The sequence below is a fragment of the Camelus dromedarius genome, chromosome 13 (assembly GCF_036321535.1).
Source record: "Camelus dromedarius isolate mCamDro1 chromosome 13, mCamDro1.pat, whole genome shotgun sequence".
Lineage (NCBI taxonomy): Eukaryota > Metazoa > Chordata > Mammalia > Artiodactyla > Camelidae > Camelus > Camelus dromedarius.
In genome coordinates this window covers 2,892,732-2,919,610 of record NC_087448.1, presented here as the reverse complement: position 1 = coordinate 2,919,610, position 26,879 = coordinate 2,892,732, and the positions used below count along the sequence as shown (strand labels likewise).

Below are 26,879 nucleotides of genomic sequence, written 5' to 3'. Positions count from 1 at the left end.
TAATCCATGTAGAGTTTATCTGGGCACATAGGGTGAGGTACAAAGCTAACTTTATTTTTTCTTCTAAAAAAACATGATCAGTTAACCTAGAGGCGTCCACGGAATGATTCTTCCCTTTCCTCACTGACTTGTACTCTTTGCAAGTTTATATTGAAAAGCTCTCCCTCCTACTTAGGCAGCTCATAGCTGTGCCGTCTGCAGCAAGTAATCTTAGAGACAGGATAGCATTACTTTGCCTTTTTTCAAGGAAAAAAATGGTCTTTTAAGTGGCACAGCATCGACCCTGAAGCATTATGGTTATATCCTGACTGTGAAAGCAAAACACAGAGAGTTGGTGGCCAAAGGGGTTCTGCAGTGTGGACAGTGGTGGAGCATCCGAGAATTTGGTCCTGAGACAATAGGCAGCCTGGGGATGAGGAAGGAGCACTTCTGCTGACGGGAGATGAGGAAGGAGCACTCCCGCTGGCGGGAGATGAGGAAGGGCCACTCCCACTGGCGGGTGATGAAGGCAGCAGCCGCACTGCTGATGCACTGGACCAGCCGTGGGGGAGGCCTGGGGGCGTGCCCTCTTGGTGACAGTTCCAGAATCACCGGGGGCTTTCTTTGCAAGGAGCACCTTAGGCACGCTCCCCGTGCTGCCCCCACATCCCCGCAGACCCCAGGTGGTCGGGTCTCCGGGCCACACGCGGTTTCCTTCCTCTTTCCTCACTCCCGGTGTAGGTTCACACCGGTGCTTCACCACCCAGATCTGCACCGTGTTCCAAGCGTGATAGTCTACATGGGAAATGGAAGTCTTTACTTAGATTTCTTTCCAGTTTGCACTGAAGTTTCATGATCTTTATTGTTCTCTACTTAAAAGAACTCCTTTAGGAAAATCGTAATTTCAGTTTTGGGGTGGCTCAGTCTGTTGCAGGAAGAGCCCGTGTGTGGCTTAACCGAGGTTTCCCTGCGCTGCATGCTGCTCGCTTCACTGCTGCCGCCGTCCGGCGAGCCCCCTTATCGGGGCGCAGACTCCTGCAGAGGAAGCGAGTCTGTCGAAGGAGGCAGCAAACATTAAACCACCCACGGTTTGTTACACTTTATGTTTAGAAATCAGTGCATTTTTGTTCATGTGTCTGTGTTCGGATCAAAGCACTAAAAGAACACCTTTTCCTCCTAACTTTTAGAGGTTTTCACGAGACTCTAAGATAATCATTTGCATGTTTTTACTTCAAGTAGGCAGGGATGTGCTAAGCGGCCGGCCGGATTTCCCTGACCTCAGGGAGCACCGGGCAGCATGCAAGATGCCTGACCACTCTTTTCTTGTTGTTTCAGCACACAGACCTGGGATATTGGAATATTGGACATCTTTGGCTTTGAAGAATTTCAAAAGAATGAATTTGAGCAAGTAAGTGGGTTTTCTTTTAAAATTTTGTTTCAAAAGAATGGTTTTTCCAACCGATTAATCATCTCTTTTAAATTCAGTGGAGACTATTTGCATTATTTCTTGCAAATACGTAATTAAAAGAAGTACTTTGCCATCGTGTTTTAAATCCACGTCCCTGGTTTGTTGAAATAGTCATCGCTTTTATGTGGTCTTGGCGCACTCAGTCTTTCCTTTTTAATTGCGGTAATTGTTTTAAAAGACAGTATTAGTTGAAGACCAGAGTGGGGCTTATGGAAATGCCGTTTCAGTGGGTCAGAGACACGGGAGGGCGGCTCTACTTCAAATCAGGGCAGAGATCTTCAGACTCCTGGGCCGAAAATCAGGCTGGAAATACTGTCTCAGGCTAAATGCTATTATTTGTAGAGTCGGCTTTACGTGACATACACACGACTATGGCCAACTCGTAAAAACAGACTAAACAGACATCAGTTCTTTTTAGTCCACTTACAACTTAGGGCACTTGGAAAAACACTCGATTCTTCACTTTGCTGTATATACTGTTAAATTAAGTATATTTTAAAATTAAGTGTTGAGAGTAGAAATAGACATTGCGTTAGCAACCAGAGAAGGAAAAAGGTGCAGGTAGAAAGATGGAAAACCACGCTGCATTATATTACATGAAGAATTTCAAACGTGTGGTGTTTAGCGTGGTTAATGACACTGGACAAGGGACTAAATAGAGTGAAGTTGAAGCCCAGTTCTGTGACTTTTACTAGCAGAGCTGTCTTGGCCAAGATGAAGAATCTATAATGAGCTTTGGTTTCCTTCTCTGTAAGGTCCAGATAGTGACAGACGTACGGAGCTGTGAGATTGCACAAGACGGCTGTCACAGAGGTGCTGGTGTCAGTTCCCAGCTCACTCACACATGTGAGAACTGGTGGGTAGATACCATCATGGCCATAAATGGCAACACCCGAAAACCTTTTAAAATGCAGCCTATTTTGTCTAAAAAAACTGGTGCAGCATCCTGAGAGTAGGTCCTAAATCACGCTGACTCACTTAATCCAGGATGAATCATCATGAATCATGTTCTCTGCAAAACTTTGCAGAAAGTCTCGTATGAAATCAGACCGAGGAGACCAGAGGTTTCTTCTCCCTTCATGCTTTTGTATCCATGGATTAATGGAAAAGGGAGGACTGTGTGGTTCTATTTATTTACTGCTTAATAATAAGAAAAAGTGGCAAACGTAAGGAAGAGCAGTTAAAAGGGCGACCAGTAGGAGGTCCGAGAGTAAACGCGGCTCGCAGGCCACCTCTAGGGATGGGTTCCTCGGTGCGAGTGTCTGCGTGTTGCCTGGTGGTCACATCGATTCCCCACGTCTTTGCCTTAGAAAACATGCGGACTCTCATGTCTCTAATGAGACTCCCGGTTTCTCCAGCTCCTGGTGAGTGACATGCAGAAGCCACAGGTGGAACGGTGTCTTGTCCAGGCCTCTGCGAGGGGCCGGGCTCCCATCCTCCTCCGCACCCAGACACGAGCACCTGCAGGCCTGGGCGGCAGCTAAAGTGGGCAGAACATTTATGTTCTCTTCTTATGAACACTTACTCACTTTACTACAGTTACATGTGTCCCGTATTATTCTTTCATGCCGTTAGATATTTTAATTACGTATTTTAGAATATACTCATAGCCTGGGATTTTTATATAGCAGGGAATGGCATTTTTCCCCCTCAAATCTAAAGAACAAGTCTCTGCTAAATACCAGAAGCTAATTTTAGATACTTATGGGTAAAAGCTCAAGACCAGTTTTTAGACTTAAATTATGAAAAGAGTAAACATTTTTAAAGATGTGCCTTTAGTTTTCTTGGCGGGTTTGCTTAATTATTGTGCATGGCAGGACCAAGGAGCCATTTAGAAGAATAAAATGATTTTTGTATGTAGGGTGAAGCTAAATCTTATCTTGCAGTGGATTTAGCGAATTCCTAAATTTGCCTATGAACTTTTGAAAGGCCATTGGTTTGAATGATACATTCTAGATTCTTGAGGTGCTAATAGAGTGTGAACGTCCTCATTTTTGATCCCACTGACAATTTGCAACAGAATGTTTAACAGACTGACATTGTATCCAGAACCAAACCCAGAAAAATCTTGGTGCCTTTATGAGCATCTGCTCTGTTCTCCGTTGGGCACGTTGCCCCACCAGCTGTCGGCCGGGGGGTCAGCTCCTCTGGGGCCGCAGTGGTGTCTGGTGCAGAGTTTTGTGTCTCATACAAGTGTAATGACTGTGTTTCAACTGAATCTTAAAGAGTAAACTCTTAAGGACAGAATCTCCCTAGTGGATTTGCTAGTTTTTCCTTCTTGCTCAGGAATAAATGTATGTATTTCTGGACAGTTGGTCACCCATAAGAAATCTGACAAATATTTGGAACAGGGACAATCTGGGGAGACACTAAGAGTCACTCCAAGACAGCCGCGTCCCCACCTCAGTGTCCTCAGGCAGCTCTAAAGCATTAGATGGACGAGTGTGAGACTTTACATGAGAATTTGTTTCAGCTGATAGGAACTGCTCGCCCTGTTTTCCTTGACTTTCAGTAAATAATCTCTATTCAGAACTATTTTATATATTGTAAAGAAGACAGGTTTTTAGATTGAAAAGTGTAATATATAAAACTCAACAGTACTTTGATGCTGCAGTGGAGAGGGGCTCACTAAATAGTCTGGGTCCAAAGAGCATTTCAGGAGGCTGTGACGCCACCACCATAATTAATTAGATCATTACATTATTATCAACTCACTCTGTTATGTGACACCTACATTTCATGAACTCTCATCTCCCTTATGGATCTAGCGCTACAAAAACATCCTCTGATGCCCTGAAAAATAAGCCTCTCCAGTCAACTCTTCCATGTTTCACAGCCAGTGAGTCCGAAGGTTGCGACGCTTGGTAATCAGAAAGATGACAACCAAGACAAAAGTCACCTTACACATTGTGCTGCCAGTGGTGTTAGAAAAGAGAGAGCAGTTCGGGGCACCACGTCTAAGGGAGAGGCAAAAATATTTTGTTCCAGGGGTTAATATTTAGAAAGCTGAAAAGAACGAATGAAAACATAACTACAAACCATGAGAGACCTTGATAAAGTAGCAAGTTGCAAATCAGCATATAAAACCAATGACTTTTATATATTTTTAGAATAGTTTGTTAGAAGACATAGTGGAAAAGAAGAAAACATTTACATGGTCAAGATCAGTAACAGCCTAAGTGAGGGAATGGAAAGATGTACCGCATTCTTAGAAAGGCTTGGAGACGGTAAAGATCCTGACCGTCTCCAATTTATAAATATGACTTGAGGCGGCCCCACTGCAAATGGACGAACAATGAATGACAGAATTAGAGCATTCAGGTTCACAGCTGCGCGGAAGTAGTGAGCCTGTGCAATGAGTGTCGATCCCTGCTGCCGTTCGAGACGGGAGACCACACAGACAAGATACAGATCAGGAGTTCTTGCCAAGGAAGAAAGAAAAGAAAGAAGGAAGGAAGGAAGAAAATAAGGAGGAGAAAGGAGAGACCCTGGATACAGTGAAACATCTTGATACAACTACTAATTAACAGAAACAGAGGACAGAGGAACATGAGAAACTGAACCATGAGGATGCCCTCTGCAAAGCCCAGGCCCTGAGAAGTGAAATGGGACAGGGGATCTGATTTCTTCAAAGTATAAAATGCAGAGATAAGAATGTAAAAGGAGGTGACATGTAGATTAAAAGAGATCTAAGCGACATAAATCAATTAAAATGTGGACATTGTCTGGATCCTGGCTACTTAAGTATAAGCAGCTATGAGTTAATTAATGTCATATGAAATCTGGATATTTGACAAAATTAAGAAATTATCCTTCACAGAAACTGTGTGTGATAAAGGTCACGTGGCTGTGTTTTTGAAGTCCTTCTAGTTTAGGGAATTATACTAAAATACTTGCCAATTAAATGACACAACGCCTGAGAATTGCTTCCGATGAGTCTGATTTTGAGGGCAATATGGAAATGGATAAAGCAGAATTGGCCAGGAGATAGTAACTGTTGATAATTGTTGGAGTCGGCTGATGGCAGATGGGGTTTATTACGTTAGTCTCTTCACTGTTGAATACGTTTAAAATTGTCCATAACGTACAGGTGCACCTCAGAGGTATCGCAGGTTCGGTTTCAGACCACAGCAGCAAAGGGAATACGGTAATAAAGCTAGTCACATGCGTTGTTTTGCTTTCCCAGTGCAATGTTGTGTTTACACCATCCTCTAGTCTGTAAAGTGTGCAGTATCATTATGTCTAAAAAACAATATATCTACCTTAATTATCAATCCTTTATTGCTAGAAAACACCAACCATCATCTGAGAGTTCTGCAAGTCTTAGTAGTAACATAAAAGATCACTGATCACAGGGCACCGTAACAAACGCAATAATAATAAAAAAAATTTGAAATATTGCCAGAATATTGCCAAACAGCAACACAGAGACATGAAGCGAGCAAGTGCTGCTGGGAAATGACACTGACAGGCTCGCCTGACGCAGGGCTACGCCACACCTTTGATTTGTAACAACGCGGTCGCTGCGAAACACCGCCAAGTGAGGCGTGCCTGTACTAGTTAAAATAAACGAGAACTTTGAAGCTGTATAAATATTATTTTAATAAATGCTAGAATATGTCTTCGCTGCACAAAAGCTATCGCCAAGCTCTGCATGTTACAGATCCTTGCCGAAGGCGTAGAGAACAGAGTAGTGGAAACTAATGATTTAACATTCAGTAATTTCCCCCAAATTTCCCACTAGACACATAACATGCAGCTACATATAATGAAACTCTTGAAGCTGTGGCGTCTAGTAAAATTGCATATCAACAATTTGCTGTAAGAACACAGAGAATTTGGAAAGAGAACACATTTGTTCAAAGTAAAAGCTTCTGTCGCAGAAGATAAAATTGTGATACATGACCTATCTTCAAGCTCGGCTTCGTCTAAGCTGATTTTAGAAGAGTTTTCACGGATTTGAAATATTCCCCTGCTTACAAATTCTTTTCTAGAGAGTGAGGTTTGCTGGAAAGTCCTGGTGAACAATAACTCAGTCAGGCTTGGGCTGTGTGCAGAGATTTTGGGAAAAGCCAGATGCTTTGACTTTGAAAGTTTTATGAAATAAGATTGTACAGTTTGTCAACCTCAATCTCAGAAAAATACCATGAAATCCTTAGTTGTGAAATCACTATCCTCGATATGATACAAAGATAAATTAAAGAGTATATTAATGACTGTCAGCTGAACACATGTCATGTACCTTTGATGTCGATTATTCCATTTTACAGGTGGAAAAACTGAGAGGCTATGGCCTCTGCCCTGTAGGAAAGGGTTTTGTTGGTCCCCAAAAGGGTCCATTTTTTTCTGGCTCGCTTGCATCAGGCTCCTCTGTCATTCATTCATTCAACTACCTGATTTCGTATGCGCACCACATTCCAGACCCTATGCTTGGCACTAAGCAGCACGCGGACATCACGGTGCAGTAGGCAGGCAGTGCAGAGGAGGACCAGTTCTGACTGGATGGCAGAAGGGTTAGGAAAACCGTAATGAGGAAGATGTTGCTACTTTCATCCCAAGGTTGGCAGTTCCCATGCAATTTTAATCATAGCATGTGCTCTGAGAGCTATTAAGTGTCAGTATGAACTATTTGCCACTCAATGAATTGACCTATGAATATAAAAAATATTTTATTGTTCAAATTGTTTTACATTTAGCTTCCCAAATCATGTGTACATTAAATAGCTAACTCTATCTCAAAACATTTCCTGCTCTATGATACTGAATTTTCTGAACTCTTCTCAGGAACTCACCAAGCTGTTGATGTCACACAGTTCAAGAAAACTCTGAATGAGGAAACTTATTTCTGTTACATAGCAGAACCCAGGGATAGTGCTGCTCAGGGTTCTGCAGAAAAATAAGCAGAGTAACGAAATAGTGAGATGCTATTTGAATGTACTTCTTGCAATAATATGGGATTCTATGTTTTAAAAAGTATGGTTAGACATTTTCAGGTTAGTAGCTTTTGAAAATGTGTTTTGAGGAAATAAAGATGACTGGATAAAGAAGTTGTGGCATATTTATACTACAGTGGAGTACTACTCAGCCATAAAAAAGAATAAAATAATGCCATTTGCAGCAACATGGATGGACCTAGAGATCGTCATTCTAAGTGAAGTAAGCCAGAAAGAGAAAGAAACATACCATATGATATCACTGATATGTGGAATCTAAAAAAAAAAAAAAAAAAAGAGGACACCAATGAACTCATCTACAAAACAGAAGCAGACTCACAGACATAGTAAACAATCTTACGGTTACTGGGAGAAAGGGGGCAGGAAGGGATGAACTTGGGAGCTTGAGATTTGCAAATGTTAGCCACTATATATAAAAATAGATCAAAAAAATATATTTCTTCTGTATAGCACAGGGAGCTATATTCAATATCTTGTAATAACCTGTAATAAAAAAGGAAGAGAGTGCAGCTCATCTTCCTTGTGAAGTAAAGGCATACTGGGCTTTACTGCATTGGATTTATTGGGCTTCACAGACGGTGGGCTTTTTACAAAGTGAAGGTTTGGGGCACCCCTTCATCGAGCAAGTCGGCTCGGCACCATTTTTCTAGCAGCATTTCCTCGCTTTGTGTCTTTGTGCTGCGTTTTGGTAATTCTCACAGTATTTCAGACTTTTTCATTGCTTTCGCATCTGTTACGATGATCTGTGATCAGTGATCTTTGATACTACTGCTTCTAACTCAATGAAGGCTCAGGTGATGGTTAGCATATTTTTAGCAATAAAATATATTTAATTAAGGTGTGTACATTATTTTTTAAATCATAATGCTATTGCACACTTAATAGACTGCAGTGTAGTGTAAACATAACATGACATATGCACTGGGGAACCAAAAAATGTATGTGACCTGCTGTCTTGCTCTGTTCTGGAGCCAAACCCGAAATACCTCTGAGGTCTGCCTGCACCAGAACGGTTAAACGGAAGTGTTACAGAATGCAAAGGGCAGAATGAATGGAGTGGAAAATATATTTCAGGCCACTTTAGAAGAGAGTGAATTGAGTTCTTACAATGACAATGACCCAGGGAGAAGCCCACCTTCACCGCAGGCCCCCAGGGCGCCGCCCAGGCACTGGGGCCCGCGTAGTTTGCGGCCGACCCTCAGCAGTGGCTGCAGTGTCTCGCGCCCTCGCTGTGAGTCAGGAGCCTCCCTTAGATGACGGCCGGCACCTCCGGCCACCCCCTCCCAAAGAGGGGCAGGACGTCCCAAAGTCTGTCTGGGGCCGCGTGGGAGTTCAGACACCAACCCCTCGGGCCCCAGGGCAGTGCTCTCCGTGCCGCTGTCTCTTTGACACCTTAGGGCCGCTGCTCTGGGGTCTGTTACTTCTTCAGTGTCTCTCTAAGCTTTGCATTCAATCCTGGATAATGACAAGTATTTGAAAAGGACGGTTATTTCAGTAGAATTTGCGTTTTTCAATCTGATGTTAGCAGATTGTTAAATAGAATATCGGAAGAAAGTTAGCCAATAGGTTTATTGTCGGCTGAGCCCTTCAGAAAACCCCTCCGGTCCCCGCATAGCGATTGTTCATGTTAAAGGAGATTATGGGTGTGGATTAAACTCATTAAAACAGTGGATTTATTTTATGAATCTATGTTGCACTGAGTAACACAATCACTGAAAGAAATGTTATAGAGAAAGTGTTTTTTTTTTAATCTGTGTGAAAACAATGTCATTGTGCCTGTGAAGTAACTGCCAGCTGCATTTGCTTAAAACCTATTGCACGGAATTTGATATTAAAATTGCAAAGAGAAACAGTAATCTACTAAAAGGGGTGCAAAGTAGGAAGGGTGAGAACCAAACAAAACCAGCAGACAAACAAGTGCAGAAGCGGGTCCCTGCAGGGCCCCGGGCCTGGAATCTGCTGGTGAGGCTTCTGGTGCAGGGCTCGGCCAGGGAAGCAGTCCTGCCACACCGCGCCCCGCGCTCACCGAGCGCCGGCTCCTGTGTTACAAAGCACGTCAGGTTGTTGGCCGAGGCGGTCTCTTCTCACTGTTGAGTTGAGAGACGGTGCTGGGAGAAAGGCAGCATGACTTTTCCCAAACAGGGATGGAGAGAAGAAAGGCTTTACCGTGATGGGACAGTCAAAGCTGGCAACATAAATGACAGAATGTTAAAGCTGAAACAGATCCGAGAAATACTATTTCCTCATCACCATCCCTCCCTGCTCCTCAACTCCTGCCGTTTTACAGAAAAGGTGCCTAAACCAGGAATGACTGACTTGTTGGGGAAAGTACATATAGCAATCTCTAAGCCCCTGGCGTTCTTCAAAAAAAGTAAGTTGGAGATTCACAGCACACTTGGCAAAGGCAAGGCCCTGAGAAGTCTTGCAGGGAAGTGTTAGTTTAGCTCAGTGTTTCTCCGGTAGGCTTCAGTTCTGTTGTTTTTTAGACAATAGTAATTGACATCTCATACAATTAATGTTCTGCTGAACATACTTGAGGAATACTGAGTATCTGAAATCTGACATCATTCCTGCTGTCTTATATATATATATAATATATATATCTTATATCTTATATATATATATATAAATGGGTTAGTAAGCATTAAGTCCTGTCCAAAACCTCTATAAGACGTTTAGTCCACACCAAAAATCCTTGAAATTTAGTCCTATCCAAAATGTCCATGAGCATATTTGGTCTACACCAGATGGTTTTGGACAGAACCAACTGTCAAGGACTTTTCGGTATGGACCAAATGTCTTATGGGCCAAATGTCTAATGGACATTTTGGACAGGAACGAATGTCCTTTAAAGTATAACTGCATGATATATATGTCTCACACACACACACATATAAATTGATGAGGAAATCAGTTAAATGGATTGTATTTACCAGCATCTATCTCAGTGTATTCCACCAGGTCTACATATTATAATCACCTAGAGAGCTTTTAGAATATATCAGTGTCCGGGCCCCACTCTGATTTAATTGGTTTGGGGTCAGGCCCAGACATCAGCCTTTTTTGTAGAGCTCCTGGTTAATTCCAATGTTCGGTAGGGTTTCAAATCACTGTCTCATGCCTGGGGCTCTGCCTTCAACTAGAGTCAGCTTTAATTAATCTCCACTTTAATTCTGGGATGCATATGTCACGCTTTATTATATTTTTGCTTCAGATAAATTTCACTGAGTAATAAAAATAAAGGGAGAACAGTTGGTGAAAATTTACTCAAGAAATTAAGTTTGTCATTAATACAAATGATAGGCCATCTGGATACGCAATAATGTTCTGTTACTAAAGAGTGTTTTCAAAGGGTGCATAATTTTTATTATTAAACCGCTTAGCAACAGCACTTCATGTACAAAGTGTGTATTTTAATCAGAGAATGGTGCACGCTGATTAAGCAGTATTTAATAATTTTTCATTGTCATTTATGAATACTCACCTTTTATCCACATTCAAGTCTGCACTGAGGAAGACCTGGAAATTTAATGAAACCCAAGAGCAGTTCTGATGGATGGAGTTAAAAAGTAAAAGCGATGTTTGTTTTGCATCGAAGTCAGTGATGTTCTCAGTTCTTGGTGCAGATGCACACTTGTAGGCACCTACACTAATCTGCCTTCACAAGCCTTTCATTCCTTTTCTCTGGTGGTTTGCGGCACCCCCACCTGTGCGCACGCAGAGCTGCTCAGTGAACGTGAACTGAGGATACGCAGGTTCTCCTCGTGATTCTGGCCCCCATTTGGTGGGTGGGCCGCGTCTTTCGGCTCCCCAGCTGGGCGTCTGCCCCGGTGATGTGTCCCGATCATCTCCTTGGCTGCCTTTCCTGGCGGGTCTGAAATTCACATTTCTAGCACTTCTTTTATATGTTAACTGGTGAGCAATTTGAATAATTTAGAGTCAGGAAAGGCAAACTATTTTGGTAAAAAAAAGTTTGTGCATTACTTCAAAATGAGTTTGAAAACCATTCTACTTCAAACCCCGTATGCCCCCAGCGCTGCTCTCCTCTGCTAGAAATCTGGGTACTCAGGCAGCTGCAGGAAGCAGCCCTCCGATAGACGCTACAAGTCAAACATCACCCCACAGGCTGCTCAGTTTTACCCATCCCGCTGGAGTTCTCCTTGGGATTTTTATAAACTGCTTCTTTTTTTCCCTCCGTAATACAAAGAACACGATGCACAGTAAACATTTCCGATGTGTTCTAAGAATCACCCATGTCACCAAGTCCCGTCCCCAGTGCAGGCTGAAAACGGGGGAGCTCAGTGGGGAAACTGGATGTTCTGCGAATCATTTTGACCAGGAGAGCAATCAGGTGAGTTGCTCTATTCAGAAGCACAGGCCAAATCAGTTTTTTGTTACTGAACATTTGGTAGACAGCTTTAGGCCTTCCTTCCTGGGGGAAAAAAAGACTGGAAAAGCTTTTTCCAGCCCTTTCTAATTACTGTGGCTCCATCCACACACACATACGGCATCTCTCATTCTGACTAAAACGGTGACTCGGTTCAATAAAGCCAGCATTCGGTTCAATAAAATCCTAGGAAACAAAGCCATTTAAAATGTCTGTTTTTATTCTAAAATGCTTGGGTCAGGCTGCATCAGGCTTTATATACAGAGGTGGTCAGCTGTCAGCAGTCAGGAGCAAGAGGACTGAGTCAGATTGTCATCGAAAAGTGCTTTTTGTAACTACTGGCCTCGGTCTATTCTGAATACAAAATGGTAAGAGAATTATATGAAATATGTGTGCGACATCCACCTCTAAGTGTGTTCAATGAGAGAATCTCAAGATGAGGGGAAAGATAAATGTCATAGAATTTGAGTATTTCTTCCACAGCAGAGAATCAGCCACTGACGGTCTTGTTTCAGGCTCCTTTGTCAGATTTCGCATTGTTTCACGTAGTCACACACATCATGCTATTTTTCCTTGGCCTCTACATTTATTTCTTGAGTAATCTATTTCCCAAAATATATAACAGTTAGTTGCACCTTACATAGCCATTTTAAAATCAGACTGCTGAGGTAAAGGATCTATTTGTGTTGTCTTAAATAATTCGATGCATTTATTAACATCAAAAAGTTTGAAAAATTGCAGTCATGTACATCATCTCATCAAAGAGAATCTTTTCCAGTGGTTTCATTCCATAATGGAGTCATTTATTTTCTGGACATTTACTGTAAATATTTTACTCCAAAATCAAGAAATCGTTTTATAGCATTTAAGATCTTCAGTAGAGAAATTATTACAGTATTAGAGTTTTACGCATTATTAGAGTGGGGAAACACCTCAAATTATGATTTTTTTAAGCAAATAAAAAAATTGAAAATTTTTTTCCTCTAACAACTACTTTCAGAAATTTGTTTTTCGTTCATGATTGAAATGATAGTGATAAATACTCCTTTCTCAGGGGGCTGCTCCTCTGGACAGATTCTACACAGTTTTATAGAAAGTGATTTGTCTTTGCAGAATCATTCCTGGAGATTTATACACCACAGATAAAACAAACAGAGATCCTGAGCTATTGCTACCAGTTAGCTTTGATGGAACAATTCTAGGGGATGGCTGTGCTACATTGTATCAGGTACAAGAAAGGAAATATTTTTCAGATGATATTTAAATGCTGAATCCCAGCCCTTCCTTTGCCAGCTGTTATGTGTGGGATTTATGGGTCTACATCTATACGCAAACTGTTTTTGCCCAAACAGCCAAGCATATACAGTTAAATGCTCTATATGGTATGTTCTCAAACGAAGTGACTGTAGTTTTGATATTTTTACATTCAGAGAATTGATCAGCAAAATGTGAGTGTATTTAAGAAACATTTAGCTTTAAATTTAAAGAACCTTCCAGCTTTGCATATATCTCATGGGATCTAGGAATCTTGTCAAGGGGCAGAGAGGGAAGGTTCTGGTTAACTACTGGCCCAATCAGGTAGAAGGGAGAAAACTCAAGAAATTTCAGAGATCACGGATGGAGCATTGGCAGGAAGAGAGGATGCAGAGAGAGATTCCAAGTCTGAGCAAGTTCTCTCAAGTACTTTAGGTTTTTGTTTTAATTTATATTTTTAATTGAAGTGTAGTCAGTTTACAATGTTGTGTCAGTTTCTGGCGTCCAGCCTGATGCTTCAGCCGTGCGTATACATACGTGTACTTGTTTTCACGTTCTTTTTCATTGTGCGTTACCACAAGGTATTGGGTACACACGTCCCTGTGCTATCCAGTAGAACCTTGTCGTTCATCTGTTTTCTATATGGTAGTTAGTGTCTGCAAATCTCGAAGTTCTTTAGGGTTTAAAATGACTTCCAAGACAGCAGCAATGTGGCATGGCTCCTATTTTATTTTTAATTTAGATCTTACTTTGTGATGGAAGGCAGTAGGGAAGCTCATTCAGTCTACAGACAGTCACTTGTCACCAGATTTGCAGAAACCGTTGTTTACGGGGAAGCAGAGGCAAGAAAAACTACTGGAAGCAAGGGCAGTGACCCTGGGACACCTTTTTTGATCTGGAGTGAAGAATTATTTTGAATATTCTGTGCATGTCAATATGTGGTCATCGGATCTTATTTTCCATAAGTTATTTAAATATTTTATTTGGAATATTGCTACTGCATTGACTATTCTCTATCTGTTGCCTTAATAATGAGATACCGATGTACGTTCATCACCCAGATAACTTGACTAGATTCGGGTGCTGAGCCTCTGCATTTCCAGCTCTCCCAACTTCTGCTGCCATCGGGGCAGCCCCTTGTCTGCAGCCTCCAATCACCCCGTTTCCGGAGATGTTTGAGCTGCCTCTGCCTACTCACAAAATTCTGGTCCCGGCAAGAACTGAAGAACAGACCTTCCTAGCAGACAGCTCATCTCAGGTCAAGCTCCCCCTGCGGGCTGACTCGTGCCCTGCACTCTGATGTGTTTGTCCTTTTCTTCCCTCTGGGGCTGCTTCGTGTCCGCGGAACGGCACACACTTCCATCCTTCCTAGTAGCTAGATCTGTGAGAGGATGGATCTCTGTTCCTATGTGTGTGTTACTCTTCATTTATTAATAGCCACCCTCTGATGGGCAGGCTCGGGCCACCCGTGCAGAGAGCTAACGTGTCCTGGTGTTGGTCCTCTGAGACGATGACTTGACTTGCTGGTTGGAAGCTGGAGCCCAAAGGAAGCTCTTCCGTGTCCCGGAGAGAACCCGTGGGCATCGAATGTCTGTCTGAGAGGAGCTCCTACTTAGCAGGTGCTAGGATGACACCAGATTTGGAGGAGAACTCGGGCGCGTGGGAAGGAGGCGCCCAGGGCGGTCTTCTTTTTTCCAGTGACTATTCCAGTCTTGTGTGATTTACAAAAGCTTTGGCATTTTCTTTATATAAATACTGCACATTTTACGTTAAACATAATCTTAGATGTTGTTCCCTTTGCAAATGAGATCTGATGTCCTTTTACAAACTTTTTATCAGTAACTTTGATGTATATAAATTGTTCATCTCTATTTTCAGTGAGTTACTGAATTCTAAATGTTTCTAAGTGATTTGGGGTTTTACCTTATATAACGTCGTGGTCAGGGTGCAGATGGGAAGGCAGGATGGTCTGTGAAACTGCCGTGAGATCACAAAGGTAGGGGGTGTAGGGACAGAAGACAGGAGGCCCTGGACGGAGCCCTGGACCACTCCAGGGTGGAGTCAGAGGAGACAGACAAGGACCGGCCAGTGAGGCAGGAGCCCCGAGAGTGTGACGTCCTGGAAGACACTGGGGGCAGCACTCAAGGAACGCAGAGGAACGGGCTCTCAGACATCACTGGGAGGCCAAGGGCAGTGAACACAGAGCTGGACGTCAGATTTAGAAATGCACGCATCACTGGTGACCCAAAAAAGCATTTTTGGTGGAGCAAGGGGAGCAAAAATCTATTGAGTTCAGTAGTGGGGAGAAGAGGAATTTGAGGTAAGACAAGACAACTTTTTTGAGGTTTTTGGATTATTAAAAAAAAGCAGAAAAACAGGAATGTCACCCCAGAGGGAAAGCAAGACTTCATTTTGGCTAGACTTGGGTTGTTTTATTTTATTTTCTAACATTTTAAGGTATTTTTAAGGTTAATAAATTAGCACTTGAAGATTAAGGAGTAGCACATTTGTTTCCCGATGGGCACGCCTGGCGGAAAGAGGAAAATGTAAAAATTTTGTGCTACAGGACTTGGTGCCTGCAGTCAGATATTTAGACCAGTATCCTTTCTCAAACGAACCCCGTGCTCTTTTTTGCAACAGGAATGAGGAGGCAAGAAACACACCCCTCCTTTCCCTGGTGTCTGAGGTTAGGGCAGCTTTGTCGTCACTTGTTGGCAAGGGCCCAAACAGCATTTCCTTTTGGAAATATTTTTAAAAAAACTCACATATGTTTTAGGCCCCGCATTTGTAAGTTAATGTTGTCGTTATACTTCCTGCTGCTTTTCGCGGCCAGCTCTCACTTGCATAATCGGGCCGTGTGAAGTCAGCAGCGTCAAGCGGAGCCCTTTCCTTTGACTTCTCAGGGCGGCGTCGGGAGACGCTAACTGGCGCTGAGCGTTCTCGAGTCCGCATCTCGCCCTCTGAAACGGGGCGTGGAAAGGGGGTCTGCGTGCCGAATTCTCTTGTGAACTGTTTTCTTTCTCCCCACAACAGCTCTGTGTCAACATGACCAATGAGAAGATGCACCACTATGTCAATGAAGTGCTTTTTCAACACGAGCAAACAGAATGTGTACAGGAGGGAGTTACCATGGAAACCGCTTATGCTCCTGGTAACCAGACTGCAGTTTTGGATTTTTTTTTCCAGGTATTCATATCATATAATTAGCTACTTTCCTGGGTATGTGCATTTAAATATACTGGAGACAAAGAATTTTCTTCCAAGGGGCTGTATTTGGGGGATATCTTTATAGGCAGCTCGGCAGTTTGTAACTTATTTATGCTCTTTCCATGTTGATTGAGGCACACGTGACCTTTCTCGGAAAGGACATTTGAAGAATTATCGATCAATTGAAATGACAAGAAATATCAGATCATTTTGTTATAAAAATACTGAGCATCGGTTATGTCGCTGAAACTCTTCTTTTGGTGTGGTTACAAATGCCCATCATACAGACCTACTATTTTATAAAATAATACCAAGGCTTACAAGATCACAAAACAAACTCAACAATCTTTTTTATCTCCAAATTTTTAAGTTTAAATATAGAAAAAAAAAGGGGGAGGAGGGTGTAGCTCAGTGGTAGAGTGAGTGCTTAGCGTGCACGAGGTCCTGGGTTCAATCCCCAGTCCCTCCATTAAAAAATCAATCAGTCAATCAAATTACCCCCCAAAACAAAAAATATAGAAAAATGGCAAAATATATATACACATAACAGTACATTTTCAAGTTTTTATACGCATCTTTGTCCTTTCTACCTTACAATGCAAGAATCTTTGCCTCAATATCGTCATCATAAGAACGAAAATCGATCATACAATCAGCCATCACTTGTCTGCTAATACAAGACATTGTATAGACTTACCAATAATATTTCTAAAACATTTGAATGTTGTTTAAAACTGAGACCATTTAACTATTGGGGAGCATAATATATAATTTTCTACCCTTAATTTTTGTAAATGTCTACTTACAATTACTTTATTTTATGCACTTTCCTAATCTGTAAAATGTTCTTGTTTCTGCTACCAGCTTGTCAACATTCCTTATTTTAATTCCAGAAGAAGGTCTCTTCCTCCAGAAAGCCCTCCCTCATCCTGACACATGTAGCATATAGGTAATCTATGTAAGGTTAAAAAGTGGCCTGAGGGTGATAGACCCTTAACTGTCTGTGGGAAGCCTCGGGCACCCACTCCCCTCGGGCACCCACTCCCCTCAGGCACCCTCTCCCCTCATGCTCGCCGGCTGCCGTGTCCTTGGCTGCTGCACAGCGGTCAGCAGCATGGAGTTATTTCTGTCTTTTCATTTCTTCTTTGGAATGAGTATTTCAGTAGTGGGTCCCTCATCAGGATGGGCTGGAAATGAGAGCGGGTGTTACTGCTGTGGCTTCTCTTGGATACCCGGAGAAATGAAACGAAAAGACGTACCAAGCAGAGGGTGAAGCTAGCCTTTTCACCTACAAATATGTAGGTCTACACACCAGGCAAGCGTATACTCTACGGCACAAAACAGGCTGGTTATTTCCTTCCTAGCAACTCATAACCCTCCGCTGTGCACAGGCGTGCAGAGTGTTTGCACGGCTGTCTCTGTGTTCCAGTGATCACATGTATGTCTCACGTCTCCGAGGAGCGGGGTCAATGCAGATCCTCACCGAACTCTCCATGTGTCCAGGGCATTCTGTCGCTGTCTCTGCCCTTGACGCTTCTGATGGAAGGATGAAACTGTCTGTGACGTCCTTCCACACCCAGTAGGACAACTTAGCCTCCTCTGAAGGCATCAAAGGCCATTCATCCTTTTTTTAGAACCCATTTCTCCATTTTCTTCTTCTTCTGACACTTCAAGTTTTCCAAGCCTCTAAATTTGATAACCCCACTCTTTCATGGCTTTATACTAAATATTGAGAAAATATAACGTATAAATTCAAAGAATTTTTAAGATGATACAAAGTATCATGCTCTAAAAAATATCTTGTTGGTAACCAAGCCCCCATCCTTGGGAAATCTCTCTTGCGTTTGGAGTGGAGTAAGGCAGCTCTTCGTGGATCGATTCCTTTTCTTGGACTAATTGGGACCTTGTCTTTGAGTTACTGAAACACCCAGTAAAGCAAAAACTCTCACCTCCAAACAGGACGTCTCTCAGTGCCACCAAAATACAGACACACGTGCAACACCTTAAATAGCCCATTACCCCCTCCACTGTGTGTGTGTGTGTGTGTGTGTGTGTGTGTGTTTGTGTGTGTGTGTGTGCGTGTCTGTATGTTTGTGTGTGGATGCGTGTGAGTGTGCTGTGACACCGTGCTCTGGTAATAGACTAAGAAATGACTTCTGAGATTATAATATCAACATCTTCCTTCCTCTTCAGCAGATAGTTGCTGTAAATTGAAATAAAGCATTTCTGATTTTTAACACAGGCCAGGCAAGACCAGTTCGCAGCAAACTTCTTAAATCCATTGCTCTCTTTGAGGGCCCTTACCCACCCATTCTGTACAGCCATGCTTTAATTTTTTTTTAAATCTCGGAGTTCTTCATGGAGTCCTTGGCTAGTCTGAAGATCTTGGGATGGACCACGCAGTGGGCTTTCTTCTCCAGATTTCCTTATCAAAAAACATTTTTACCCTGGAGGCAGAAGTCTCTCCAGCTCTTACTAATCTGGGTGATTTGCTGTGGGAGGTGAACTCGGTTTTGCAGGCATTCCCTGCATTTTACTGCTGTTTCCTGCCTCCTTAGTTCTTCCCTCTCCTTCCAGGGCGGCTGTCCAGCCCCTCGCCTAGATATGCTGTCATAGTTGCCAAATATCTCCAGAAGGGTGCGCTCTGGTGCCCAAGCCCCCACCAGGCATAGGCCCTCTCGAAGGCCAGCGGGTTCAACCTTTTTTCCCCATGGATGGCACCAGAATGATCTCAACTTTTGCAGCCCTCAGACAATGACAAACAGTCTGAATTTTCTCTACTATGACCAGGAGATCCCAGAAGACTTCAAACACCTAGAATAGTTCAGACACAAAGAAATGACTTTCTCTTGACCCAGTAAATGACATCATGAAAGGCCTGTAGTGGACGGTTCTGTGACCTCAGATCTAATACAAGCTGACATCACTCTAGGGGGCAAGATAGATCTCTCCACTCCCTGAGAATTGTTTTTATGGGGTTCACACTTTGAAAAGCACACTGAGTCCGTGGGAAGAATTGAGATATATGGAGAATAATGCAAATAAATAATACAAAATACCACATTTTAAAAGGTAGATTTGACCTGTCAATAGAAAATCTTCCCTACGGCCCTGGGAAAGAAAAGGCGAACAGTGCAGCAGGTGGGTAAACAGTTACTTGCCTGATGTCAAAGGCCCACGGGCAGAATGGTGCTCTGCGTAGGGGGTGCAGTGTCAGAAGCGGGGAAGTTCTTGAAGCAGCATTTTCCTTCGCATGAGATTAATTTTAAATTGTTTCTTACTGTTTGATATTAGTTTCCTTGTTTGGCAGTTATTAGCTATCACACTTCTAATTTAAATTTTGTAAGTTATTGCTTCAAACTTTCTTTTTTCTGGGTGTAAATATTGGACTATCATAGGGTCCCTTCCCCTCCCACTGAGTAGGACTTTGCTACACTTGTTACGACTTAACATCATTGTACGTTTTGTTCTTTGATTAGTTTCATGTCCCACCACAGGTATGAAGTGTTTCACGTGGGTTATAGGACAAGAAAAAAAATGACTTTTCCGTAGTTGGAAATTTTATTTTTTTAATTAAGATGAGAATATACATTTTAATAACTCCAGTGTTTTTAATGGCATTAAAATACACTCTTTTATTTATTAACTCCTATAATCAGTAAATCCTCTTGGGGGCCGACATTACATCAAAGGTTTGCTAGGTAACGGGGACATGACAGTGAACAGAAATAGATGTGTATTGAAAGTAAAGACAAACTCACTTTCTGAGCGTATATATGAGCATCATGGGACTGTAGATAAGTGTGCATGAACAATAACACAAATACCAAATTGAGTAAGAGAAGGGAAAAAAACTCTCTCTTCTTAACTTTCAGAAGCCTTCTGGATTTCTCTCTTTATTGGATGAAGAAAGTCAAATGATTTGGTCAGTGGAAACAACTCTTCCCAAAAAGCTACACAGTCTTCTAGAATCCTCCAACACGAATGTGGTCTACTCTCCCATGAAGGATGGGAACGGGAATGTCGCCCTCAAAGACCACGGCACAGCGTTCACCGTCATCCACTACGCAGGACGGGTAAGTGACGAGCCCTGAGTTGTTCATCGTGTGTGCTCGTGGACCAGGAGTCTCAAGGACGTGCCTTTGAGCTTTGGATATTTAAGAGTTTTGGTAAATGCAAGCTAGGTGAACAACCCACAGAATGTTTCTTCTCTAAGTTGTCTCCTTTCGCCTGATAAGGACTCAGCATCTCCAGAATGTGGGTGATGAAGCACGTGGTGTGATTCTTCTCATAATGTTTCCAGATTCACAACTTAATACGAGCAAGAGACCTGGATTTACTCCAGGAGCTCTGCTCTGAACTGCGGGATATTTTCAAAATCCAAACAAATGCTGGCCATCTGGGTTTACTACCCTCAACATAGTTCTCAGTATTCAGTTACGTTTCCTGAAGCAGGTGGACCTGAGAAAGAAAGTGACTCTCAGGTCTCTCTCTGTTCCCCAGCCGGCTCTGTGAAACACGCCTCTTTCTTCAGGACCTGTGAGGACCAGCCCTTACCCGTCTAAACCTGTCACCTTCCCTGGGCTCACATCAGGCTCCCCGGGACTGACGCCTGCCACTCACTCCAAGACTCACCTGTCACGACTCTCCCATAGAGAACCTCTGTTCAAGTTATTTTCCTAATCCACTCACTGTATTCCTGTATCCCCCTTCCCCACACTCAAGCTTGAAGCGTCCTCCTGGTCTTCACAAGGTCAAATTACATCCATCTTTTAATGCTAAAACCCACACCCACTTAGTCTCCCGTCCAGAGTGAATTCTTCCACTTTGGGATTTGTAGATTTGTCCCCAGGTTGGCATGTAGCACAAAGAACACATCAGAGGGTGAAGTCGCTGCTCCCTGTCTTCCTCTCAGTGTGTTTCAGTTCCTTTCCACCAGTGTTTACGGAGACGCCTGTATGCCGACCCCAGGGCATAGAGGGTCAAAGATGAGTAAATCATACCCCTTGTCCTCAAATAGGTCACAGGCAATTAAGGAACAGGTGAATTAACAAATAAGTATGCTATACTTTGCTTGTAAAATATTAATAATAGTTTTTAAAGTTCCCTATTATCACAAAGAAAAAAGAATTTATTTGGTTCCAAAAAAAGTATAGAAATGTTTTCTAGAGGAGGTCAAGTGTGGCCTAGGCCTCCAAGGGTGAGTCTGGGCTCACTGAGGGTGCAGGGAGGGGCATCCAGTGAAGATGGGGGCTCGGGCAGATGGTCCGTCCCTCAGGGCTCAGTGTCGTGGGACAGAAGCAGTAGAGCCGTTCGAGCGGAGAATGGCCTCAGTGCAGGAAGAGACTGTTGGGAGACTGAGTTGAACTTGCAGAACTGACCTGAGGGCCACACAGCAGGATGGGGCTGGCAGGGCCGTCAGGGCCGCATCTGGTCAGGGAGCCTCCAGCCGGACTCAGGAGCGGGTGCTCGTGGTACTGGTTCTCAGTCACTGTCCCGCCCAAACCAGTGCAATGCCCGCACCCTGGCCCTCAACAAGGAAGGGTTGGTGCCTGGCCCAGACCTCACTGCTGGGGAAAGACAGGCATCTTCATGACACGCTCGCCAGGTCAGAGGAACAGCCTCCACCATGGCCACCTTCTAAGCCTTGAGCGGGTTCCAGACGGGTGGGCGCTGCAGAACGGCCCCGCCCCAGCTGCAGAGGGGTCTGAGATGGTGACGCTCCCACTTCCCAGCGTCCGCAGTACAGGACGCGCCCAGGATGAAGGCTGCCGGACATCCCACCGCGCCGCCACGTGTAGGCGGGTGAGCCCACAGAGATTGGGAGGGAAGACATCCGGGAAGGTCGCTTCTGGGGAAGACATGCATAAATGCACATGTTCTACTCAGGGCTTTGTCCTCTTGCCAGTGTTAACTCATCACGTGTTGTGAGACAGGGTGGGGAACGAAGTTAAGGAAAACAGAGGATGGAATATAGGGTTGATCAGGGAAAAAGGATGCGGGGCTATGGAAACACTCAAACAAAGGCTGCATCTGAGCAGGCGCAGTGGGACACGGCAGAGACATTCACCAGGAGGAGGGGCTTCAGGGAGTGAGTGACTAGATGTGCAGGGCAAGAGGGGAGACCGGCTAGAAAGGACACTGAGGGGTCTCAGCCCGTGAGCTTGGTCTTATGCCCACCAAGAGAGGAAAATCCTGGAGGATGAGGCAGTTTGGAAAGAAAGATACTCAGTTGTAGATGTTCTGAGTTTGAGATTTTTAAGGGAAATCCCGACAAGGTGCTGAGAAGACTTGATTCTGGGAGCTCGGTTGTTTTTAGAAAACGTAGTCATCTTTTTGGAAATGTGTCTAATTGGATCATTTCACCCAGGAAGAACATGGAGAAGAGGGAGAAGGACGTTAGTAGGAAAGAAAAGGTTTATAAAATGTACCACAGGAAAGTATCACAGCATCCAGGAGGAGAGAAGGAGGGGTGGGGACAGCAGGAGGCGCACCTGGACGGCACAGGGAACACCTCCGTAGGAAGTGCTGGTGGGACGATGCTGTGTGACGGCTTCGTGGTCCTTGGGTGTACGGAGCACGCAGTGGGTGATTTTGTGCAAGTCTAAGTCTAAATGAATAAACGAGTAGCTATTCCCAGAACGTTAGTAACTGTCTTTTGCATTTGAGAGATTTAGCCTTTGAAACTGTTTGTGACAATAGCAATCTTTTAGTCCTATATTCAAATTTTTAAATTTATATTTTCTTTATATGAAGAATTTACTAAATTCATAGGGCTTATTTGAAAAATTGTAGTATGGAATAACCAGGGATTTGGGGAAATCACTCTTCTCTAAGTGTCGTGGAAGCTGTCTGACGTCGGTACATACCCGACCCGCCTTGTAGGTCTGTTTCTGTCATATCGTGGGCATGTGCCAGGTGTTCATAGATGCTAATTGCATTAAACTGCATGGTATAATAACTGCTTGGGAATAATATTTTGCTCATTAATTATTTTATGTTTGCATTTAAAAAGTATTCTATAAGCCCTTAATAACATTTCGATCTCAATTGTTTTAAGAAAATCTGAGGAAAAACAGCAAAGAGTTTGAACGAATGTGATTATTCCACTGCGCTCTAACAGCAATACAGCCAAGCAGGGAAAGCCAAGTGATCGGCTGCCACGTCACTAAAGCCCTGTGGGATCATGAAATTTCCTGTAACAGCACCTTTATGTTTTAAAGCAGGATTTTCCGTAATTGGAGTCAACTTTGTGGTTTTGTAGAAGTCTTTCATGTCACCGCGATGTACTGATGAGCCGTAGCCCGAGGGCTCCCCGAGGGCTCCCCGGGGACTCATTCACATGTTCCAGTTTAGAGACTATGTAATTTGTGGCAATACGTCAACCCGTATGCCATTCTAATCATCAGGGGTGGCCACATATACTTAAATCTCGAGCTATTGCGTTTTCAAGAAAAGCAACACATCCTGCATTTTTATAAATCAAGAGATGTAGCAAAGAGCCAGTTGGCTCAAATCAGCACACAGGTCTGCGTGGGGCAGCAGGTGCGCAGACGTGAACAGCTCCCTGGTGACAGAGTTGGTCCCAGGGGGATCACGATGGCTTTGGGGGCTCGCAATTGTTCACAGCCTCGGTTTGGCCGGATGGATGAGCTGGAGTCCCTCTCATCACCACTTGCTTCTCCTTGTCTTGTCAGGAAAAAGGCACTAGATCTCACAGGCAGGAGGGCCGTTCCTGCTGCCGAGGACGCTGACACCCAGCAGGCCCTGCCCCGGCCGCGCATCCGGCAGCCCTGCGCCAGCTGCGGGACCCAGCCGCGCTCTGAGTCTCGTTCCGAGCAGAGGCTCGGAGGGCCTTTTAGAAATGTTTAAGCAGCATCATTTGAATTATAGCTGAAGACCTTCCCTAAACACGTTTGAATTTTTCATTACTCCTAGGAGCGTGGTGTATCTTCCAATCTCCATTACGGAAATATTTTAAAGTAAATGGGAAGAGGCTGTGCATGAAATATTAACAGGGTCTCATTAGTGAGCCTGCGTTTGAATCATTGAAGGCTGTGAGTTGTGTTTTTTTATTGTGGTTATTTGTTTTTAGCGAATTTTAAACCACGTATGGGATTACCTGTTTTAGGAATTGCTCTTAAACTTCTTCTGGTGATTTAAGTGATGGAGAAGCATTAAATCCAGAAATGTGTCTAATTTTATTGGCTTTTAAAATTAAGAGTCTTGAAGGAAAGAAGAATTATGATTTGGCAAGAGACATCGGGTCTTAGAAAAGTTGAATTTTCATGAAGGTGATTCTGAACTAAACTCTAATAGGAAATAGTATTTTGAAGTTTCTAAATTTTAATGTGAGAAAAGGGAATGGGTTAAGAGATAGTAAAGCAATCTGAAGTAATAAAAATTAAATTAATGAAAATGTAGGTCAAAATTAATAGTTACAAAATATATGCCACTTACGTTTTTGACCCCCTTTGGTGTCAGCTCGTAAGGTCTTTGTCTGGAAGTTGTTTGTCGCCATCATTGTTTTCGGCGTGAAGCGATTGCTTTGGGATGGCAGATGCGCGTCCCGCCGCGTGACTGCCGATTCATGCACATCAAGCTGACGATTCTGCTCCTTCCTAAGATGAGGTGTCTGTTGTTCAGCCTCCTTCTCTTTCCAGACCCTTAAGTGCTATAATGAATGGAATGGGCCCCACCCTGCTCGTCCCTGGAACCTCTGAATGGGACCCTCTCTGGGGAGAGGGTCTTTGCACATGTGAGTAAGGCACGGATCTCAAGAGGAGAAGCTCGTCCGGGATTATCTGCTGAGCTCTCAGCACCGTAACAAGTACCCTCGTAGGAGTGAGGCCGAGGGGGATTGAGAGGAAAGGAAGCAGAGGTGTGAGGGGTGCCGAGCCAGGCCGAGCAGCTCCTAGAGTCACCAGGAGCTAGAAGAAGCCGGGAAGGAGCGTCCCCTAGAGTGCCCCGGGGTGCAGCGCTGCCAGATGTCAGAGTTCTGGCCTCCGGGACTCTCACAGAATACATGTCTCCAGTTTTGAGCCACCCAACTTGTGGTCATTTGTCACAGCATTCCCAAGAAGCCAATACAAGGGTTCACTGGCTCAACGTCTGTAGGTTAGGAAAGTAGAGAGGAGTTTTAACTCATAATGTTGTAGATTTTTTTTTTTTTTACCACATCTGATTCATTTGAAAATGAATTCTCCACTTCTCCATCTCTGTTTTTGTTCCTGTGGTTTTCCTCAGCTGGAATGCCCCTTTGGAAAGAAAGGTCCTTCCAAATCTTGCCCATCTTGCCAAGGATCAAGTTCTTGGCCTCGTCCAGGTTTCACTGACCTCTCTTCCTTCACCACTAAGGGTGCCTGGTGCTTACAGAGCAGTTTTCAACTTACAAAGTGGTTCTGAAACATTGTCACCACGCCTTTCTGCAGAGACGTGGCTGTGTCAGCCTTGGTGAAGTTCAGTGGTTCACCAAATACTGTACAGCTGTGTTCAAGTCTCTGGGGCCGCCGTCACAAAGTCCCCCATGCAGGGGATGTTTAAAACGAGAGAAATGTTTTCTCTCACAGTTCTAGGGGCCAGGGTCTGAGGTCAAGTGTCAGCAGTGTGGTTCCTCCTGCAGGCTCCGAGGGAAATCTGTTCCAATCCTCTCTTCTCGCCTCTGGTGCTGCCAGCGGTTGGCGCTCCTTGGCTTGTAGACACAGCATCCCAGGCTCTGCCTCCGTCTTCACATGGTCACCTCTCTGCCTGGGTCTCTGTGTGTCCCCTTCTCTTCTTTAAGGGTACCAGGCATTGGGTTTAGGGCCCACCCTATGCAGTATGGGCTCACCTTAACTAGATTCACAAAGATCTTATTTCCAAAAAGGGCACTTTCTCTGGTTCCGAGTGAGCATGAACTTGGGGGGGTACACCGTTCCACACCCCCAGGCCAGGGAGCCACAATACCAGGTCTCATTTTCCTCAGCTCCCTGATGTCTTTCTCTTTCCACCGTGGTGTGTGTGACATTCTCAGTGTCTATGATCTGGGGTCATAGAATCCGTGCTGAGCAGTAGAAAGAGGAGATGTTCTGGGGCACATTGGGGCTCCGTTGCTGTGACTTTGAGGGGTGCACTGACCCTCAGCTGACACACTCATGAAGTCTTAATTAAGGGGAATATAATCCTGAGCCTCGTAAACCCGTTCTGAAGGCTCAGTGTAGGCAAGCAGCCGAGGCAGGCGCAGTTATTTCGAGCTGCCGTGTCAAGCACTGGAGTCAGATTCCCGCCAGCAGCAGCCGGAGGTCTCTTGGTGCAGGAAAACCACCGCATTTAGCAAAAGTCTGAAATCGTCTGTCATAGGTGTTGAAGCCTGGAAAATATTTCAGGAGTCGTCTCATCAACTGCCCAGCTGACTCGCTCAAATTAAATTACTGGTAAATGTCCATAATTAGGTAAAAGAAAAAGTTGTTAATTCTTGTGTCTTAGACACGAGCTCACATTGCATAAAGCAATGTTTTACAAATGTGTTAGAATATGTATTTTTAAATCTCACTATGTTATTAAGATCACTTTAGCGGATGACAGGGGATATGTAAGCCCCGAAGTTATATTGTGAGATCTTCTTCACTTCCTGTCACACTTGAAAGGCTCT

The 26,879-nt window shown here is 43.8% G+C and overlaps 1 protein-coding gene across 1 annotated transcript in view; it reads left to right on the top strand.

The window, feature by feature from the left end:
- Window positions 1-26,879, top strand: part of MYO16 (myosin XVI) — a 350,065-nt gene that overhangs the window by 187,169 nt on the left and 136,017 nt on the right. Inside the window, exons 21-23 of the mRNA XM_064492981.1 lie at window positions 1,315-1,387; window positions 16,076-16,228; window positions 20,125-20,325. Of these exons, the coding sequence (XP_064349051.1) occupies window positions 1,315-1,387; window positions 16,076-16,228; window positions 20,125-20,325 (427 nt within the window). The remainder of the gene's footprint in view (window positions 1-1,314; window positions 1,388-16,075; window positions 16,229-20,124; window positions 20,326-26,879) is intronic.